This window comes from Erigeron canadensis, chromosome 8 (assembly GCF_010389155.1).
Source record: "Erigeron canadensis isolate Cc75 chromosome 8, C_canadensis_v1, whole genome shotgun sequence".
Taxonomy (NCBI): Eukaryota; Viridiplantae; Streptophyta; class Magnoliopsida; order Asterales; family Asteraceae; genus Erigeron; species Erigeron canadensis.
The window spans coordinates 32,906,543-32,928,263 of NC_057768.1; the positions used below are offsets into that span (position 1 = coordinate 32,906,543).

Sequence of the window (21,721 nt, forward strand, 5' to 3'; positions counted from 1 at the left end):
TTAAAATAGACATTTTCTACCTCGTGTGGCTTTGTAGCACGGCTATATAATACTTAAGATGAAAATTTATGTGAAATGATCGAACAGAATTTGTAGAATGTAGCTCTTAGATCAATTACTAAAAGAAAACATCCAACTTTATCATATTATATATCAGCCGATCAAATATTTGAGATTTTAAAGTGATGATACATTTAGCAGAACTATAAACAAAATATTGGATGGCTTTAAGGTATGATCAAGTCATGATGCGGACACTTACAATACACAACAAAATCGTCTTACAATACACAACAGAATCGTCTTAAGTTGGTACTTGGTAGAAAGGGATATGATTTGAAAACCCGAAACCATTTTGGTGTGAAACACACATATAAGATTCAATCAACCCAATCCCGCCTTTCGCGATATATAGACAATCTTATCCACACCTGAAGGTGGAGAGGGTACTTCCAGAGGACTTACGGTCATTTTCGCAGGGAGTTCAAATTGAACCCTCCTTAAGAAGAGGCGTTTTCCAACTTATCCAACATTGTTTGTCTATATTCAATATTGACTCTTAACAACCATTGAATAATCTTAGACCTAACACTCCCCTATTGCGCTTAACTGGAGACTAAGAAAGGATTTGGATCACGTTGTGGCTTTATTGCACACCTTTCTTGTTTCGCTTGCATAGATGTTACGGTATATTTTAAGCTTTAGTCGTCGGTTAAGCAACCACTATTTTATCAATATTTAGCGTGGACCTACAATTACACGAATAGTCAGCGTTTTGTTTACAAACGAACAGAATTTGATCATACAAGAGCATGAACATGTTAGGATCTTAATGAAAGAAACCAAAGCTATCACTTTTGTAGCCAAGTGCCGAACAACCCTAACTATAAGTGGAACATTAGAATCCATCATGCTAAGCATAAACTTTGCAAGTGCATCAATAAAATCTGCAAAAAAAAAAAATCCGACTGAATACAACAACAGTATTCAATTAATGCATATATATAATTAACATAGCTCTTCACATTAACAGGCTTAAATAAAGAAGATACAGAAGGCCAAAGGCGTCAAGCTTATCATGGACAATTGTTTATGATGTAAATCAACTTTAATATCACCAGTGCATCCAATGTTATCACAGAACATATGTATTTGTCCAAGTGCTAACTTGTGTAACAGAACTTTTTGGTTTCCAGCATATTACTTTAGCATAATGAACCAGAAAATACAGAAATCACTCACTTTTAGATAAACTTGGGACACGGTACTCAAACAGGTCAAGATTTTCATAAGAAATCTCGTGACGTTTAGAAACCCTAACATAGCATATAGACGTAGCAAAGTCACAAAGTTAAAATATAAACCGCGATTATAGGTAACATAAAACTGTACACGCGTAGCATAATACTCTAAACTTCACTGCATCAGAGAAATATAGTCAGAAATCAGCTGGTAGCATTGCCCTGAAGAAGCCCATCACGTATCTGACTAGCCACATCTTTAACTGCACCAGGTCCATGAGGGATGAAGACAGCAGAGGATTTAGATGAAGCACCAATTTCCTTCATGGTGTCAAAATACTGAGTCACAAGAACCATGTCCATCACATCCTTAGCAGTGGTTCCAGGCACATTGACAGAAAACCCCAACACACTGTCTCTTAAACCATCCACAATGGCTTGACGCTGACGTGCAATACCCATCCCAGACAAGTACTTGGATTCAGCCTCACCCTCGGCTCTCTTGATTTGGAGAATTTTCTCAGCCTCAGCTTTCTCATTAGCTGCCACCCTCATCCTTGCAGCTGCAGAAATACACAGAGATTTGTTACTACTTCAAAGAGCAGATTCAAAACAAAATACTAATACGTCAATTGAACTTGACAATAATAAGGGAGATACATAATGATAAACATATAAAGAGAAAGAAAAGCAAACAGAAACAGAGTGTTTTGGGCCAAATTATCAAATAACTAATGTGGTGGTGACCCGCCAATAGTTTTGTTCTTTCTTTTGAACTTTATACTGAGCTGAAGTATCAATAATGAATAAAAAAATTATACATTTAAAACAACAATGTAATTTTGCTGTAATAAACAATAAAGAACATTGTCATTTTATCTGGTTTAATACTTTCTATGCAATAACCTGTCATACTTAGCAAGGAAAAATACATGCATATAACTACACCTGATCTTCTGTCCAATTGTCCATTATCAATTATAAAAACACAGTAGCGGGTCAAGCTAAGCTGATGCAGACCCCTTTTGACTCAAAACCAATTCAAGACGTTACCCAACCCATCCATGTTGCCACCTAATATGAAGACTTTACCTGCATTGATCTCATTCATAGCTCTCTTCACATGCACATCTGGTTCTATATCGACAATCAATGTTTGGACAATCTCAAAACCGTATGCAGACATTGCCTAGAAGCAATATAAGAAAGAAATAAAAAGAAATAAGTCAAAATCCTGGGGTCCATAGACATCTCAAAACTCCCCATAGTGTAAGCTAAAACACTACAGGTTTGGGCCAACCTGATATGGCTTTTTTGTCCATTTTATGATATTAGGCATATAAATACACTTTAATATATATGATAACATATTAGGATACTTTTTGACCAGCTCAACCCATTTAGTTTTAGCTTTAAAAATTTCTGCACCCTATCCCCCGTTCCCATAAAAACTGGTAGAAGTTGCTCAAATTTACCTTTTCAAGTTCTTCTTCAACAGCCTTGGCAATTTCATTCTTCTGCTCAAAAGCATCATCAAGGTTCATCTTTGGAACACTAGCCCTTATAACTTTGAAGTTAAAATAAATGCTGGTGTTAATCTGATAGCATATACAGTTCGTAAAAGGGACAAGAAATAATATTAAACAAGGTCTTTACCATCAAAAACATAGGCCTGGATTTGGGACCTTGTGTTGCTGAGTTTGTAGTACGCGTCACTTGCCTTTTCAGACAGAGCACGATACTGAATTGAAGCTACAACATTGACAAAGACATTGTCCTGAAATATGACAAAACTAGATTAGTTGCAGAACAAACACAACGATGTCTCAGCAAACGTGTAAGAACAAATGTTTAAATTGACAAACCGTTTGTGACGATAGATGTTCTGATCCACTAACATCTACATGTATGCTAGGTACCATCAATTAGGTTTTAAAAGAATTGTTTTGCTTATGTGCACTAAAGTAAAGTATACGAAAATTGGTGGCCAGTTTTGCACTTACACCAAGAAAAATATTTTAAAGCAGTCAGGATCTCAACAAAAATGATAAGACTTAAAAGCGTATAAGCGATCACTTTTTTTTACCATGGAAGTAGCATTCAAGGTAGGTTGCAAACAACTAATCCTCCAAACATATAACTGGCATATGTTTATTTTGGTTTGTTTAACCAAAGTGTGGTTCGACAATTATTTAAACAACTATATTATCAAGTTAAAGTCAATTTGAATGGTAAACACTTATAAACACACTACATTAATATAACGTCTATCTCATTTAAAACTTGAACCCACAAGCTCTTGGTTGATAGGTGAACCAATTAAAAATAGGCTAATATACAAATTTGTAACTAAGTAAACAAAGATAAAACCTTAAATAAATATATATAGACTTGATGTACCCATACAATACATAAAGACAAAAACAATTAACAAGTTATGTCAAACAAGATACTTATCATAATTTCAAAGATAAACCACTTGATCCAAGATTCCAAGCATTGTTTGTTTCCCATGTGATGTGACTTTTGGAAAATATGGTGTACCCTTGCCCTTGGAGACCGAGGTAAAACGTTAAATGTTCCTTTTCTACTAGGGGTAAGTCTGTCTACATCTTTACTTCCTCATACACTGTCATTGATGGAATTCGAACCCATAACTAGTGGAAGAGGGTTTTGGGTATTACTTATTTTTTAGTTTTTTTTAATCACATCACATGGGAAAAGAAGCAAAAACAAAAATAATCAAATTTTATTATGAACCTAATTTTTTTAAGATTTAGCTAACAACACCTCTAAACACAGCAAAACCATTACACATGACAGTTGATAATTAAATATAGAGACACGTAATATCTATGCACAATATTTTACTGCGTGTTTAACAAAATCCATGGAATTATTTAAAGAGAAGTAAGAAAAAGACCTTAGTTTTTGTTTCACACTTGACATCCAGCTGCTGAAGCCTTAAAGTAAGCTGGCCAGCAATTTGGCTTCCAAAAATCCATGGCACACAGTGACAACCAGGCTCAAGAACTTCATCAAATTTCCCAAAAGTTTCCCTAATAGCAACAGTAGATTGATCAACTTGATACAAACAAAACAAGTTTCCCATTATCTGCAACAAGAAACACACATTAATTTTTTATAAACAAAATTAAGTACTCGTATTTTTTTTTTCACAGAGACATTATAACAAACACATGGGGTGAATTATTTTCACAAATCTTGAAAACCCTAATGAAAAAGGTGAAAACTTTACATTGTTGAGAGATTTCACCGAAGAAGGGTTGTTGCAAATACGATTTGCGTGAATAAGTTTTGTCGATCTTTTTATAGGAAAAGAACAGGGTAATAATTCGTGTCTTCGTGGCCCACTTTTGGTAAACACAAGTATAATATTTTGCCTATTGCGATAATATTTGTGTTTATCTGATATGTAAACTATATATGATTGGTAAAAATAATTTATGCAAACATATATAAAAAATCATATATCGGTAATAACTTAATTAAATCAGTATTATATTCTTGTAAATTGATTACACATGATTTTTGTCATATTTAAATGGATTTTGATAAGGCAAAAATGATAATGACAGCCCTAAGGGTTGTCATTAATAGCTTATTATATGCATAAAATGTAGTACTTTATATATCAATAATCGTCCCCTGAATTTTCGCAAGACAAAGTACAAATCTTAATGCATCAAATTAACTAATACTGACAGCCCTAAGGGCTGTCATTAACAAAACTCAATTGATAATCTACATATTAAATTAAATATTCAAGCATCAACTTCTTACTTGTGTGAGCTGTTTTTAACAAAAAAATATATATATACGTATTAACATTGTACGAGTTATTATAGGTTCAAATTTTTTTTATTAAAGTTTAGGGTTTTATTAGTGTCAGCCCTTAGAGTTGTCAATAAAAACTAATTGGGTGCATTAAAATTTGTACTTTGCTGTTATAAAAATCAGGGGGGTTTTTAATATATAATGTACAAGTTTTTAAACATGTAATATGTTGTTAGTGACAACCCTATTATCATTTTTCTAAAGTTTATATCAAGTTTTTTGAAATTTATTATACCAAGTTTTAAGAAATTAATATATACGTTGCAATTTTACTTTTAATATTGAACAATTTTATGTCTTCCCACGAGAGTTCATTCAATTGTTTGAATCTTGCACATTTTGTGTATTTAAATTTCAATGATACTTCAATTAATTATGATTTCTTACTCCATATTTTAAACTTTTTCAAATGCTTAAAATTGAACCTATGAAATGGAAAGAAGAGAAAGGAAATGAGTCTTCCTTTATTTGGTCGTCCTGGAAAATTGAATCGAAAACGGAAAAGTGAGAATGATTTTCATTTTCTCTATTTTCTACATATTGTAGCAAACGGGTGAGAATGGAAAAAAAATGTTTTTGTTTTGATGATGTTATATTGTTAATTTTCATTTTAAATTAAAATTTTGTATTTTGTTATATATTCATTCTTTATTTGTATCATTCTTCTTTTTATTATTATTTTTTAAATACTTATTCTCTTTTTCACTATATTTATTTTATGTTACAATTTAATTTTTTTTTAACAGCAGTAACATACCTCCAAAAACTCCTCTTTCAACCCGTACAATTGTGAGTGGTCTCGAACTCGGAGTTCGGGTGGCTAGTTGTGAGGTGCTAAAATTTTACCAATATAAACCCAACAAACAATAACTTGTTTCGGAGAAAAATGTTCAATTAGTTATTTATTCTAATATAAAATAGATAATTTATTTATATTGGTTATCATCACAATCATTATGGAAATTTAAAGCTAGATGTGACTAAAGGTTCACTTTGTAAAAAAATAGAAAATTGTTGTTCATTTCCTCGCACTTACCTTCATGTCCTTTCTCGTTTACGCACAATCCATTTGGAGAAAAGGGGGCCAATTTCCTTTCATTGGAATTTACAAAGGGTGCAAATGTTCGTACGATATATTTTCCAAAAGTTTTAAATTCGGGTAACTTTAAATGGCCTTCATCAATTTGTTGTTTCGGTTGTTAAAGGTAAATCAGACTCGGTTGTCACATGCTACGACGTACCATTTAAACACAACTTTTTCAATCAAATATACATGGTAGTTTTTGAGAGTATTCTATACGACAATGATTTTGATGATTCACAGTGATTTTCAATGTAAAAAAGTTATTATTTTATTTTAATATTTATTTTATTTTAATATAAACTTATATATATACAAGTATATATAATATCCTAAAGAGTTGAAATTATTGGATATTTTAGTGTAATTGGGTTTAACTTGTTTGATCAGTAACGTCATAATAATACATCATATATGATTGGAAGTGCAGAGTGCACGCCTATTTGAATTTATTATGAGAAAGGTACGGAGGTCCGAGGGCAGCGCTCCTGGGAGCGGGGTCCAAGAGGCGGCAGCCCTTGGCGGGGTCCAAGGGACAGACACCCTGGCTGGGGTCGAGCTTGGTTTTAACTGTCGTTTTGACAATTCGAAAATTTATTTTCAAAACTTGAGGGACCAAAATTGGCAATTCGAAAACCTTGGTTTTAACTGCCGTTTTGACAGTTTTTGGGCCAACAAATTTATATACATCCCGTATCTATTATCTGATCATTCTCTTCTTTTCTTTTCTCTGGTTCTTTTCTCTCAAACACATACACACAGAAAATTCTTAATCTTTGATTGTATCCGATTGAATAGTTTGGGTGAACTGCCAAATTAATTCAATCTGAAAGCGTTTACGTGCCTTCAAAGATTGATCACATCCGGTTATCTGGTCGTTTATAGCGAAATTCCCCAACAGAAATATCTTCTTGGTTGTATATAATACATAAAGGTACATTATTGATTATTGACATATATATAGACATGAAACAAATAAGTTGCAGAACATGAACACAAACAATTAAAACAAACACAAAACTTTGTACTTTTTAAGATACATATCATTATATCAAATCAAAGGTGATGATGAGGTGGTGGCATGGCCCTGAAGAAGTCCATCACGGATCTGAGAAGCCACATCACGGACAGCACCAGGTCCGTGAGGGATGAAAACGGCTGTGGATTTCGATGCGGCGCCAATTTCCTTCATGGTGTCAAAATATTGAGTCACTAGAACCATGTCCATAACATCTTTAGGCGTGGTTCCAGGCACATTGACAGAGAAGCCCAACACACTGTCTCTTAAACCATCCACAATGGCTTGACGTTGGCGTGCAATTCCCAAACCAGACAGGTGTTTGGCTTCAGCCTCACCCTCGGCTCTCTTGACTTGCAGAATTTTATCAGCTTCGGCTTTTTCAGTAGCTGCCAATCTCATCCTTGCAGCTGTTGGTCATATTAACAAATTATACAAACTTGTTATCTTATTATCAGTTTGTAACAAAATTTGGTCATATTGATTAACAAATTAAGGGAAAGTGATGGTTAAAATTTACTCGTAGCATTGTTTGAATAATATCAGAATTATGACAATTAAGAACAAACATAATGATGAAAAGTTAATTACCTGCATTGATCTCGTTCATTGCTTTCTTTACACGTTCATCTGGTTCTATATCGACAATGAGTGTTTGAACAATCTCAAAACCATATGCAGACATTGCCTTTTCAAGTTGATCTTCAACAGCCTTGGCAACTTCATTCTTTTGCTCAAAAACATCATCAAGGTTAAGCTTTGGAACAGTAGCTCTTATAACTGCAAGTAATAGAATACATGTCCATATTAAGCCAACGTCGGCATATATTTATGAAGTAAGAAAATGCTCTTATAGTGTGCTATAACTTTTCAAAGTTTTTACCATCAAAAACATAGGCCTGGATTTGGGTACTTGTGTTACTCAGTTTATAAAAGGCATCACTTGCTTTATCAGCGAGAGCACGGTATTGTATAGAAGCTACAACATTAACAAAGACATTGTCCTGAAAAATGCAAACTATATTAGTTGTGCAAATTATACATTTAAAGGTACTTCTTAATCAATTATTAGTCCTGGATAAGCTTGTACATAAAGATATATCCAAATAATATTTCTGAATTTAAGATAACAGAGAGGAGACTTCTTTGAAACCAAAATGAACGCGTGCATTTTGGGTGACTTGTAAACATTTTGTTTTGATATAGGAGCAACATTATCTTAGACAAGTACTACAAGGGCTAACATATATATATAGTAGTACTCTAGTATTTCAAAGGGAAGTGAAAGAAAACACACCTTTGTTTTGGTCTCACACTTGACATCCAACTGGCGAAGCCTTAAGGTGAGATGTCCAGCAAGCTTCCTTCCGAAGATCCATGGCACGCAATGACAACCTGGCTGGAGAACATCGTCAAACTTTCCAAATGATTCCTTGATGGCGACTGTGGATTGATCAACTTGAACCAAACAGAACCAGTTACCCATGATCTTATCATGCTGAAAACACAATTTCAAAAGAGACTCATAATTAGCACTGCTTCAGTTCACGTACATAAACATTAACTCTAAGTATATGGGCTACAAGGGCGTCTAATCAATTGCTTTTGGGGCCTTGTAGATTAGAAGCTAGTTTTGAATATTTGTTAAAACTTAACCACACTTTTGGTTTATTTGTTTACAACTCACCTTAAAAGTACAGATTAAAACACCCAAAAATATACTGTAGTATTTAACTTCTTTTTGGGTTAAAAAACAGGGCATTAAAGGATTATTATATAGACATATACGCACAAAAGTGATCAGGCCTTGAAAAATCAGGGGCCTTAAGCCCTAGCCTAAACAACTTCATCCTTAATTCATACATCCGTGGCTACAAATGTTTGCAACAATGAAGGATGCGGGAAGGAATTTACCAGAAAAAGATAGTGATTTGCAACTTGCAAGCACAAGTGTAGAAGAAGGTAGTGATAGAATTTGAATATTTGATACGAGTAATATTACAAATCTTTCTTTTATAGCAGAAAGATTGATTCACCAACTCCCGCTTACAGATTTGAAAGCGATTTCTTTAATTTGGCCAAGTTTAACTACTGTATAATTTAGTCTTGTACATATTTATTCAACATCAAGTATAAAGTCAGATGTCTGATCAATTCGTTTAAAATCTACTATTTAATTATCAAGTCAAGGGTAAGAACATTCTTAGCAATTTAATCTTTGGTAGATCACATAGTAGACTTCCCTCTAAAGTTTCATCAAAATTTACAAATCGGACACTGTTTATCTATTATACATACAATAACTAATTAAATTAAGCAACGTAGTTATCTTAACTAGATATATCAGACAAGCTAGGTTTTTAGTGTCATAGAGTTTTGACATGATAGAATCAATATTTTGGAGAAACTGTACTTTCTAGGCAATAAAAGTGAAATTGAGTTGAAAGTAAACATATATTGTATCCCCTCTAATTAAATCGTTTGTTGATCAGAAAAGACTTTCTGATGATTGCAGTTAGCAACTTGGGTTTAGTTGCTGATCGCTTTCTTGAAGATTGGAGAAAATTAGGTGTTGCTGAACCTTAATAAAACTCTTCAGTCTTCAGTCTTCATGCATGATGTATGTTGAACTCGAAAAACCAGTAGATAAGAGGTTTCCTACTCTTGTTTAATCCATCAAGGAAAAAGTGTATTCAAAGTAGGTTTCCATTTAGAGTAAAAAACTATATAATAATTGAGTTGGTAATTATTGACATATAGTGATATCATTTTTATGGGGTCATACTTTGTTCGAATCTCGTTCCAACTTCATAGGGTGGTATGTGACATGTGCCGTTTGCTCAAAAGAGGAAAGTTTGATTGAAGGATTTGACTAATACGTACTCTTATACGTGTGGCTACGTACATAAATATAAAGTCGAAGAGTACCACTTGAGGTATAAGCAATGTTGTAAAACTCGGTCGACTCGACCGGGAATTCGGAATTGGGAGTTAAACGGGTCAAGTTGGCTAGAATCGGGTGAAAACTCGGTCAACGACTTGGTCGCTTGTAAAACTCGGTCAAACTCGTCTAGATCGGTCAAAAATCAGTTGGATCAGTCAAAAATCGGCCGATCGGGTCAAAACTCGGGTCAACTTTGCTCAAAAAAAAATAATTTAAAAAAAGAAAATCCTAAATTTGTTTAAGTTTATGTTTCTAGAAGTTTGAATTTTGAAGTATTATAATATTAAAGTTTCTAAACAATTATGTTTTAAGTTTGAAGTTTATTCCATATAATTTCAAAAATTATAAATTTTCAATATAAAAACTCAATCCGCTTTCTTCCCGATTCTGATCCGAGTTTTTAAAAACTCATGACTCCCCGCCTCGCCGATCCGATCCCGAGTTCTTCAACCTTGGGCATAAGCGTACTATAGGAGAAAGATCATGTTTTTATGACACATAATGGTGAAAACTTTCAAATGTTTGCCTCGATCAAGAGGGTTACCTAAAGTAGTAGGGAGGGTCAAGGCCCACCCTCACAACCTAATAGTACTAAGATTTATATGTAAAAATTTATAAAACTTTGATTTATATGTAACAATTTGTAGTTTTATTACTCCGTTTGGTCTATCAAAAACATAATTCCTGGTTTCGCCACAATATATTGTTAAAAATGTTTTTCATCAAGTGAGTCGGAAGTTCTTTGGAAGCAAGGTGCTAGCCTAGAGTAGACATGGGCAAAAACCAGTTCGGAGTATCTGGATTTGGGGCCGAAAAAAACCGGTTCCTCAAAAACCGATCGGTTTGAAACCGGTTTCACTTCGATCCAAAAATCGGTTCCAAATCAATTCTTGGGCAAAAAAACTAAAAAAAATTGGTCAAACGTTGACCAACCGGAACCGGTTCTTCGTCGTGTTGCCACCGGTTCCAATCTTTTGCCCACGTCTAGCCTGGAGCTTATAATATCAACATGCTATAATGGTTTTTCCAAGTCATGTAGTTTTCAAATTCTCAATTAAGTACGTACAACTATGATAGTTTTGAAAATTGGAATATACATACATACAGATCGATATAATAGATCGAGCATTCCATTCAAGAACGTCAAATGACATTTTCACTCATATATGAAGTATTGTTTGTACACTTAATTAATTGAATGTGTCTCGTTTGGCTACACCGTGTTAGTGTAAATCATCCTTTTAGCTTGAACGTTGACATTTGTTAATACACAGACGTACTGATATCGAAATTTTGGTTGAAAAATGTAAATTTCATTGCAGTTTGAATATTTCCGGATAGGATATCATATCATATCATATCATATAAGTTCTATATATATATTTTGATAGAATATAATATCTGTTCGATAACAAATTTGTATTTAATGAACGAGAATGATATACATGTATATAAAAGGTGATGTAGCTAGTTAATAGTGCGGTGTTGTGATTTCTCATTTCCGTGCACGTTCCTTTCTTTCTCAACGCGCACTTGCAAATTGCAATTTAGGAAAAGTAGTGACTCCAATTGCTCTTTGTTTAAACTTCCCATTGGATACTATATATGTTATATGTAGGCCAGGTCATTAGGTCATAGTCTCATAAATATTTCAACTAATAATAACTCAATACTAGGAGGCCACTCAAGTATTTAAAATGTTTAGGGAATTGTAATTGTAAAAAGGAATTGTTCAATGACGTCATCCACGAATTTTGTACTTTAATACCTCGAGAGTGTATAGAATGTAATTGTGAGTTGTAAGTATATAATATTGAGAGGGCATGAACATATGAACTATGCATTAGACATTCTGACATTTATCCATAAAAAAAATAAATAACAATAGCAGAAGTTGTATTCCAAAAACTTCACACCCCATAACGATTTAGCCCGAAAAGAAAAGGGACAAAAAAAAAATACACAAAATTGTCATATAATAACATCAACACTAGTCTAGCCCAGTTATAAATTGGCTTGTACGCAATTGGGCTTGAATGGAGAATAGTGATGACGTAATGTCCAGGCGTCCAGCCATCGTAAATCAATGGGGTAAAGTCGTAAACATTTCTAATTACATTTGGTGATATACAACTATACAAGTGATAAACTGATAACATTTTCATTGGTACATACAAAATTCAGTGAGTATTTCCAAGACGATTTTATAACGTTAGGATCTATATTTAACCCAATACAATATACTTCTCCAGTCCCACTACATATGTCATGTTTTAACTTTTCAAAGTTTATCTTTTTGAAAGAGTAAAAAGAGTAGGTTAGCATTCATATCTTTGCCACGAAGATTATTGCTAGAAATTATCTACCAAATACACCTAGGAAGAAACCACAACCCGACACTTCTCTTTATAACTCGATATGGTTTCACATATACACGAAGAACCACAAACAATTTCATGAGAACGTTGCAAGATTATTAGACAATATATGTTTAACGCCCTTTGTATGAATTGAAATACCAATATATTCAATACTTGTCACCAATATTTGTAATCAAATAGTCCTTTTCCCTTTTCACAGATACAAAGTTTATTAGATTCATGTAAAATAGACATTTCCTAAATAAAATAAGAAAATAAAAACACCAAAATGTCCAATGATGGGGTAACATTGTTTGTGACAAAAAAATTGAAAATTTTTACTAAAACCCAAAATGTGTACAAAAAGAACACCATGTGATATATTGTAATCAAAGCCATATATATTATTGTTGTCATTATTGTTATCACGAGTACTATCATTATCCATATATATATATCAAACATTGTACAAGATAAAATCATTTGCATCCGGCAGTTTTGACAACCCACCATCGACCGCAAGATCATGTCCGGTTATAAAACACGAACTATCCGAAGCAAGAAACAACACGGCTTCCGCTATATGGTCAACGCTTGACTCGATCCCTTTCAAACTCGATAACCCCGCGTATACCTTCAAAATCCTTTCCGCTTCCTCTGGTGACCTCTTTGACAAGGGAGTCACAATGGCAGATGGGGATACACAATTCACTCTTATTCCGTACACACCCAGCTGCTTGCTAGCTGACCGTACTAATCCTAAGACGGCGTGTTTTGACATTGCGTAATCTGTCCGCATACTCACTCCTTTTGAGGCAGCCACGCTCGTTGTGCAAATGATGCATCCTTTCACACGCTTCTCCACCATTGCACGCGCCGCGTGCTTCACGCATGTTGCGGCACCACGCGCGTTGATTGCAAAAAGGCGGTCGAATTGTGCTAGGTCCAGATCTAGAACTGTCTGATTTGAGGTACTCACTACTCCCGCGTTGCTGAACATTATGTCCAATTGACCGTAAGTACCTTTATAAGAAAAAAAAAATTTATCCCATAGTTAATATACAATAGCAAACGTACAACACAATCTTAAGTTGTACAACACAAAATATATATGTTTTAGCGTGTTGTATTGAACTAAAATACTATGAAACATGTATACTTGATGGTGCATAACTAAAAAAAAGTGGTGTACAGATCATTTATTATTTTTTCAATGGATATGCTACTATATATATATACGAAGTGTTAATTATTAGTGGGTGTGTGTATATATATATACCTGTGGTGAAATTGATGCATGAAATTACTTCTTCTTCATCGGAGACGTCACAATGGAAGTAGGAACAACGATTTGAGCCTATTGAGTCGGCTACCTTTTGACCTAATTCGTCCTGTATGTCTGCGATAACAACGATTGCGCCATGGTTGGCGAAAAGACGTGCGGTTGCTTCTCCTATTCCACTTGCACCACCTGTGATTACAGATACTTTCCCCTCGAGTTTTAAGCAGCTTGGTGCACTGTTTTCTTCTGCCATCTTCCCGGGCTTCAGAATGAGTTTTTTCACAAGCTTAATTATCACTTGATAATTACTCGTATCATATATGAGGATATATTATATATAATAGTAGTACATAATAATAACGATTAGCCACTATAATATCAAAATATAGAGTTATTATATACGATTAACCAAGAATAAATGGTGGTAGTTAGCATAATGAGGGGGACATGAATAACACGTTTGAGTAATAAAAAATGGTGGTTGTTAGCCACAAAATGATCCCCATTCCCCACCACCACATCAGTCCACTTAATCTGGAAAAACAAAACAAAACACGGGTACACAATGGGACACAGGCAACAGCCGCAACACAAAACAACAATTTTTTTTTACGAACCCGACAAGCTACCACTGATTACATACAACCAAACACACACTATTTTTTTTCACAAAAGAAAATTTTACCTATTCGTTTTATTTTTGAAGTTTTTCACCCATCGCATTTTTTACGTTTGTTGTTATTATTGTAATTTTTTACGTTCCTTGGCAATGTAACTTTGGTGTGTAGTCACACAGGCACAAATGAAAGCTGCAACTAACAGGTTCAAATCTTGTCAAAGACAAAAAGAGAAACTATATCTTCTAATGACCCATGTATAAGAATGGTGAGTCATAGGACATAAGTTCTATACGGTATGCGCTCTAGGTATCAAGACAGTATATGAGACCAAAAGGTTCCCACCCATTTACCTTTTTTTTCTTTTTTTTTACTTTATGTTTGAACATGCCATCAATTGTTCTCATCAAGAGCATGTAGATCAACATATTCTTCTTCCTAACTCATTACTAGCACAAGGATCACATGAAGCAAAGTTAAAGCCGCATGTCTTTCTTTTGACTTTAATATAACAGTACTTCTTTAGAGAAAATCAAATTGTAGGATGAGTTTCAGGTGTTTTAACATTTCCTTGGTCGCCTAGGCGATCTTAACATCCATACAAAGGTACATCTACGGAACGCCTCGGAGATCATAAGAACTGCGCAAAAATACAAACTTGAACTACTGTGCCCAAAGGCACAGAAAAGCCCAAAAGGTATGGAGACAAAAGCTTTTCTTCATATGCACAACAAATTACGGCATAAAAGGTTCTCTTTTCCCAGTTCACAAGTAAATGGGATAACGAGCCAAGACGAAAAAAGGAAAAATAGATAAAAGTAACGCCAGAAAAACGGCTGTTCCAAAGGTAACTCACAAACTAAAGTGAATCGTGTCTTAGACGGTGTATGCTTGTTGAATTGTTTCTATGTCAAGACCCTTGAGTCTAACCACTGATTCAACATGACCCTTCAGCGTGTGCAATTCTCTCAATCTGACAAAAACCCAAATGCAGATCAATATTCAGGTCATATTGGCCAAAATAACAATCCAGAAATATTGTACTTCATAAAGTTGGTGTAGGTACAATGGCATAAAATAGTGTTCAATATAAGGCACAGTGGATTTGGGGCCATACCTTGCGATTTCAGCTCTTCGCTTGGCTTCCTCTGCCATCTGGTTGAGTTCAGTGACATTTGTGCGGTCACCAAACATTTTGGTGTCGGGAACTTCAAGACCATGAAGGGTTCGCTGTGCATGAGCCCATTGCAACTCTCGTTGTTCTCTACCGAAATCCTTTTGTCTAGTGAATGCAATCTACAAAACCCAAAAAGGAAAACTATCATTAGAACTAAAAAAGGTTTGGCACAAGTATATATCACAAAAAATAAGCACATACCCTCCTCTCAATAACAAGGTCCCAGGCCCGTCCACTAAGAGCATATCGGATAAAGAACTTTATAAGATCAAGTGGGAAGTAGAAAATTATATTGTAAAGCCAGATTACACCGGCCCATCCCCACCCAATTCCTTCAACTGCAGCAAAGCTCCAATTGGCATATACCGCAATCAATGTAGCAATCTGGTAGAAACCAAAACTATTAGAATAAAAGCATTACTTGTATTGCCGAAAAGATGACAACTAGTATTGTAATTATGTACCAATTGTGCAACACCAAAAGCAAAAACAAGCAGCCAACCAGGGCGTTCCACAAACGACCAGCTACGCGACCTCGTCACAAAGATGAGTGCTTGGCTAATGGTGCTGACTTGAAGATATATTGCTGAAGCTAGCTTTCGGAAGTCATCATGAGCAGTTTTCTCGAGAGTCGGCACGCCAAATGTACGCTGGAGATTACATTTGATGGGTGGGTTCATTAAACAAAAACAGGCTAATATATAGAATTTGATGAAAAGTGCAAATGCACGTACCGGAAAGAAATCTGTCTTATAAGCAGCCCAGAAAAATATAACCGTCATCACGGCTAAGTAGGTACCAAGAACGACTCCGGTGGTGAAAATCTCGGCTAACTTCCAGCTATCTGGAAGAGGAGATGGCTTCACTCTGTCCTTTGATATGGTCATTATGGTCCCTAAAATCAAATGGATATTAATAAAGGTGGCAAATTGAGCGGATATCAGCTCAAAACAGGTCATGTTATTAGGCAGTTGAGTAGGGTCGTACTAAAATAACTTTTTGAATTTTTTTAATAACATTTACAGTAATATGTTAGCTATGATTACATACAATACTAACCTTTCAACCAACAAAACAGTTTAGGAGGTCGTATGATCTTAATTCAACCCACTTGACCCATTCAAGTTTAAACATTTACAATAAAACATATAAAGGCAGCAAATATGTACATCACAGAACGGAAAAAGAGGCGCACCATCATTAAGGATTGCAATGATAAGCACCATGAAAGGTGGGAAATCGAACTTCCATATCAAAGCAAGCAACATAAAACCAAGCTGAGATCACACGAATAACAAAATGGAACATGTCAAAATTACATTGATATAAGAAAAATGTATACACGTGATGACACAAATAACTTACCACAATACGGATAGTGATTGAGACCGCATAAATCTGCCAAAAAGCATATATATAATCGGGTTACACAAAATTTGTATATTAAAAGAACTGGAAAAAACCAATAAAATAATGCAGCATTACAGTGTAATTTTTCATCCTCTGAAAGATGGCTCGACTGGTCAAAACGGCACTGATGATGACACTAAGACCGGGCTCAGTAAGGACAATGTCGGAAGCACTACGAGCTGCGTCTGTAGCATCGGCCACGGCAATCCCAATATCAGCTTTCTTAAGGGCAGGAGCATCATTTACTCCATCTCCGGTCATTCCACAAATGTGTTTCCTGGCTTGTAAACGCTTTACTATTTCGTATTTGTGCTCTGAAACAGATAACAAGGATATTTATATATAACATTAAAGAACTATATATCGATTTCCTTTTTGTCAAATTAATCGAGGAAAAAACAAACCAGGAAAAACTCCAGCAAAACCATCAGCTTTTTCTATCAATTCATCAATAGGTAGAGCGGCAATCGACTCGTCTTTATTTTGACCGAGCAAAGCAGAGGAAGGATACATGTTGGTTCCCATTCCAAGACGTCGTCCGGTTTCTTTCCCAATTGCCAATTGATCCCCTGTTCGAAATCGTAAAATTTAGTGTTTAACAAGGGTGAAAAAATGAATGAGTAGGACAACGGGTAACTATTTATACAAGTAGACTCAGGTCAAGACCAGCACGGACTCCTTCAATAAAATTTAGATAATCACAATAATAATCCAACTAGTTTAAGACGATGTAGTAATTAGAAATATATATTGGGAGACTTTCTAACATTTCCTACTTCGCTAACTTTTTTATTTGACCAGTTTGAGGGGAAAAAAACATAACCCATATTACCCCATTCATATGTAAATGTGTCATAAATACCGCCGTTTGGAAACAACATAAACAGAACAGCTGAAGAGTGAAGAAACCATTGCTGTCTCATTAAAATGAGTTTTGACGTCAAGTTTAGTACCATTGAAACAGATGACATTACAGATTTAACACCATACATAATACATTTATACAACTTGTGAATATTGTAGTTATGTTTGTTGACCTCACATATTTGTCAAAGGAATCAAATATTTCCTAAAAGTAGGGAATCGGTACATTTGACCTCCACATTCATAACTCATAAGGACGTTATTGTTGGCTCAAATGAAGCCAGGAGATGACTTAAAATCCAAACAAATAACGAATAAAAAATTGCACCTGTAATCATTTTAACATTTACTCCAAGATTCAAAGCCCTTCGTATAGTCTCAGCACTATCATGTCGTGGTGGATCAAAGAGTGGCATGAGCCCAATGAACTGCCATGGCCCTCCGGGACTCTCTTTTCTCCCCTCCGGAACTTCCTATTTTTACAACAAAAGAAAAAAAGTACATAGTCAACAATTACTGTAAAACCTAAACATAAGTAGAAACTAAAAATACAAGTACTCCTATGACTAAAAGGTATCACCTGGTATGCTACAGCAAGTGAACGTAACCCTCTTTCTGCAAACTTATCGATGACAGCATGAACTCGGCGTTCTATTTCTGACTTGTTGTGTGCAAGATTCAAGATCTAAGTCGAAACAAAAACAATAAATTTAAAAGGGTATTAATAGAACACTTGATAAGTTTTATGCAATATTGTTTGTTTGTCGGTAATAAAATACATAACACAGACGGACCTGCTCAGGAGCACCTTTGCTAACTCTATGCATTTTACCCTGATTGTCCAAATAAGTCAATGCTGTGCGCTTATCAGTAGGATTGAATGGCAGAAAGTGCAGCTCTTGAATATCGGCACGTGCCTATAGAGAGAAACAACTTATATGATGAAAAAATAGAAGAAAAAACAAAGCTCCCTCCAGTCCAAACTAACTGATCTTTTCGGCTTTTGGGATCGTCTCATAATTACTAAGTATTTCGGTTCCTAACTTTATATGTGGCTTTCTTAGGAATTACCTCTTTGGGATCAGCCAGCATATTGACTATTGCAGCATCTATAGCATCCTGGTTTTCAGTTCTTGAGGCTCGTGCTGACATCAAAACAACAGTATCTGCATCTACTCCTTTGGCAAACACCTAAAAAGTTAAGTCAACTCATAAGTCAAACATGAAGCAATGACTAGAAAACATTCAAAACAACAAAGAACAAGTTGGTTGTCAAAAACAGACTTCGATAAGATTCTTGTCAACTGTAAGTTTGTTCAAAGTCAAAGTCCCAGTTTTGTCACTGCAAAGCACATCCATTCCAGCCATTTCCTCTATTGCAGTCATTCTTTTTGTAATTGCTCCCTGTAATGGTAGTAAACATTTAGCATGATATATGATCATAGTCCAAAACTTCAATTATATATTTAATACAGAGAACATGACTGAAAAAGTCAACAAAACCTGTTGAGCCAATCGATGAGACCCGATGGCCATCGTTACAGAAAGAACAGTAGGCATGGCGATCGGGATTCCTCCAATAAGGAGCACAAGAAGATTATCGATTCCGGGCCTATACTGCCTATCTTGAATCGGAAACATTACAATAATCTCAATCACCATTCCAACAGCAATAGAACAAATACAGAAATTCCCAATAGCAGTCAAAACCTAACAAGATCATCGCAAAAAAAAAAAACTTACATCTTCAAAAGCCAAAAACAAAAACAGAAAAAAGCTCACACCCTCGATATAAAGTAGAAATTTTTATACTCACTTTTTGGAAGTGACCGACTTGGTTTGTGCTATCAACAAGATGAGCAGCCTTTCCGAAAAAGGTGTGGACCCCAGTCGCTATAACAACAGCCTCAAGTTCACCCTGCTTACAAGTCGACCCAGAATAAACACCATCCCCAGGACCTTTTGTAACAGGAAGTGACTCACCCGTTAGAGCCGACTGCACAAAAAAAGTTAACCTGTTCAGTACAAAATACTTATGCCTGGTCAAGAAACAATTAAAGCAATCGTAAATCATTCACTGCTGACCTGGTCAATCTTTAACGGATCACCTTCGAGCAAACGAGCATCCGCTGGAACAATATCACCAAGTTTTATACTAATTATATCCCCAGGAACCAATATGGAAGCATCTTCCTCATTCCATCTCCCATCTCTTAAAATCTAAAATATTTTTTACAAACCAACAATCAAAAACAAGATATTGTCTCTCTACCTCGGGTAAAGATATAACTGTCTACATCTCACCTCCCCATACCCCGCACCTGGCAGGATTGGGTATCGTTGTATATTTTTCGAGTTTTGGAAAATGAAATGATACCTTTGCTTTTGGAGAAAGCTGAGCCATAAGAGCAGCTGCAGCATTACCAGCATTGTTTTCTTCAATGAAACTAATTGTGGAGTTTATAATTAGCAGAGTTATAATTCCCACAAAATCTTGCCAATCTGGTGGTTTTCCCTACAACATTTTTATTTTCAAATTAGGCCTAAAACATATTTCCAAAAGATAAATACTTTAAATATATACATACATATACATATTCATAATAGATACATATGTATGTATGCATGTGTGTATAGAACTATATATATACATATAGATTAAATTCTTACTCCTCCGTTAGCAAGTGCAATAGCCATAATAGCAGCAGCTTCCATAACCCATGATAATGGATTCCACATGAACCCTAAAAACTTCAACAATTTGCTTTCCTAAAAATAATAATTCAAAAAAAAAAGAAAATTACCCAGAAAAGATATTAGCATAAAAACAAGATATAAAAATAAATAACTCATAATTTCCACTTATTTTCAAACTAAAGTGTGTACCTTTTTTTCTTCAAGTTTATTATGGCCAAAAATTTCTAATCTTTCTTCAGCAGCAGTACTAGTGAGACCCTCTTTGCTACATCTCAGATTCTCAAAAACTTCCTCAATGGGTATACTTTCCTGCAAAAATATATATAAAAAGTATATATATGTAAAATACTTATACATGCATATGTACATATGTATATAACAAAGTATAATGAGCAGAATAGATCTTTTACCAAATCTACAGTCTCTTTTAGCACAGCTTCAAGAACTTCAGGTTTTTCTTCACCCATTTTTGCTTTTTGTTGCTGGGTTCAGCTAGTATGTAGTTTAAAGTTTGAGGCTTTAATTAATTACCATAGATATAAAATAAAAATAAGAAATGGTTGTGAAATACAAAGAAGAGAAACCCAGATTTTATTTTATTTTTGTGGGTTTTGGGGGAAATAGAAAGAGGCCTCCCACCTATACCAAATCTACAAGGAGTGAGTGGAACCGCTATTTGAATAATAATAATAATAGAAAAAAGAATAAATCTTTTTAAATAATCTTTTTAAAAGTCTTTTAATTTTAACTAGGGTTATACCCGGTCTTTTGGCGGGGACAATGATTAGACATAGACTTAAATGCGGGTCATTAATTTTAATATGTCAACTGTTATCATTAAAAAAAACATATCCATAAACAATACGTAAATCTTTAAATACAAAATTTTGATGGCGAAGTAAAAAATTATAAAGTATCTTTAAAGATAAAAATTAGAACTTAAAACCTTCATGGTGCAAACAAAGAAGACCAATGCGAAATACCATGAATTATCAAACATAAAAAACTTTAATGGTAAAAATAAAAAGTTTCAAAAAATTTAATAGTTAAAATGAGAGACACTAAAACGTTATCACCCTAAAAATAATAATATAAAACTCAAGAAAGCAAATTAATATCTACACAACACGTTAACAAAAAAATTAAAAATATATAATATAAAAATAAAAACC

At 34.6% G+C, this 21,721-nt stretch overlaps 4 protein-coding genes across 5 annotated transcripts; all 4 read right to left on the reverse strand.

Annotated features, from left to right (window-relative positions):
• Window positions 1–1,226: 1,226 nt before the first annotated feature.
• On the reverse strand, window positions 1,227–4,595 carry LOC122578068 (hypersensitive-induced response protein-like protein 1). Its single transcript, XM_043749938.1, has 6 exons — window positions 4,501–4,595; window positions 4,165–4,356; window positions 2,898–3,018; window positions 2,717–2,808; window positions 2,334–2,430; window positions 1,227–1,804 (listed from the first exon to the last, which is right to left on the reverse strand). The coding sequence occupies exons 2-6, from the start codon at window positions 4,351–4,353 to the stop codon at window positions 1,446–1,448; spliced, it is 858 nt and encodes a 285-aa protein (XP_043605873.1). The 5' UTR covers window positions 4,354–4,356; window positions 4,501–4,595; the 3' UTR covers window positions 1,227–1,445.
• Window positions 4,596–7,058: 2,463 nt separating this feature from the next.
• Window positions 7,059–9,901, reverse strand: LOC122579201 (hypersensitive-induced response protein-like protein 1). 2 transcript variants are annotated; one of them, XM_043751315.1, is made up of 5 exons: window positions 9,780–9,901; window positions 8,496–8,696; window positions 8,082–8,202; window positions 7,790–7,978; window positions 7,059–7,608 (listed from the first exon to the last, which is right to left on the reverse strand). In XM_043751315.1, exons 2-5 carry the CDS (start codon window positions 8,682–8,684, stop codon window positions 7,232–7,234), a joined length of 876 nt encoding a protein of 291 aa, XP_043607250.1. In that variant the 5' UTR covers window positions 8,685–8,696; window positions 9,780–9,901; the 3' UTR covers window positions 7,059–7,231. The 2 variants fall into 2 exon arrangements, with proteins under 2 accessions (XP_043607250.1, XP_043607251.1); XM_043751316.1 differs by lacking the exon at window positions 9,780–9,901 and adding an exon at window positions 9,113–9,167.
• Window positions 9,902–12,858: 2,957 nt separating this feature from the next.
• LOC122609806 ((-)-isopiperitenol/(-)-carveol dehydrogenase, mitochondrial-like) lies at window positions 12,859–14,839 on the reverse strand. The gene is made up of 3 exons (XM_043782745.1): window positions 14,755–14,839; window positions 13,782–14,046; window positions 12,859–13,525 (listed from the first exon to the last, which is right to left on the reverse strand). The coding sequence occupies exons 1-3, from the start codon at window positions 14,827–14,829 to the stop codon at window positions 12,960–12,962; spliced, it is 906 nt and encodes a 301-aa protein (XP_043638680.1). The 5' UTR covers window positions 14,830–14,839; the 3' UTR covers window positions 12,859–12,959.
• Window positions 14,840–15,101: 262 nt separating this feature from the next.
• LOC122609805 (plasma membrane ATPase 1) lies at window positions 15,102–21,176 on the reverse strand. The gene is made up of 21 exons (XM_043782744.1): window positions 20,960–21,176; window positions 20,739–20,858; window positions 20,523–20,621; window positions 20,230–20,367; window positions 19,938–20,072; window positions 19,669–19,848; window positions 19,356–19,562; window positions 19,137–19,256; window positions 18,924–19,043; window positions 18,647–18,769; window positions 18,433–18,537; window positions 18,181–18,325; window positions 17,393–17,557; window positions 17,064–17,302; window positions 16,944–16,976; window positions 16,774–16,855; window positions 16,313–16,473; window positions 16,043–16,228; window positions 15,780–15,962; window positions 15,519–15,697; window positions 15,102–15,374 (listed from the first exon to the last, which is right to left on the reverse strand). The coding sequence occupies exons 1-21, from the start codon at window positions 21,014–21,016 to the stop codon at window positions 15,278–15,280; spliced, it is 2,874 nt and encodes a 957-aa protein (XP_043638679.1). The 5' UTR covers window positions 21,017–21,176; the 3' UTR covers window positions 15,102–15,277.
• Window positions 21,177–21,721: the final 545 nt, after the last annotated feature.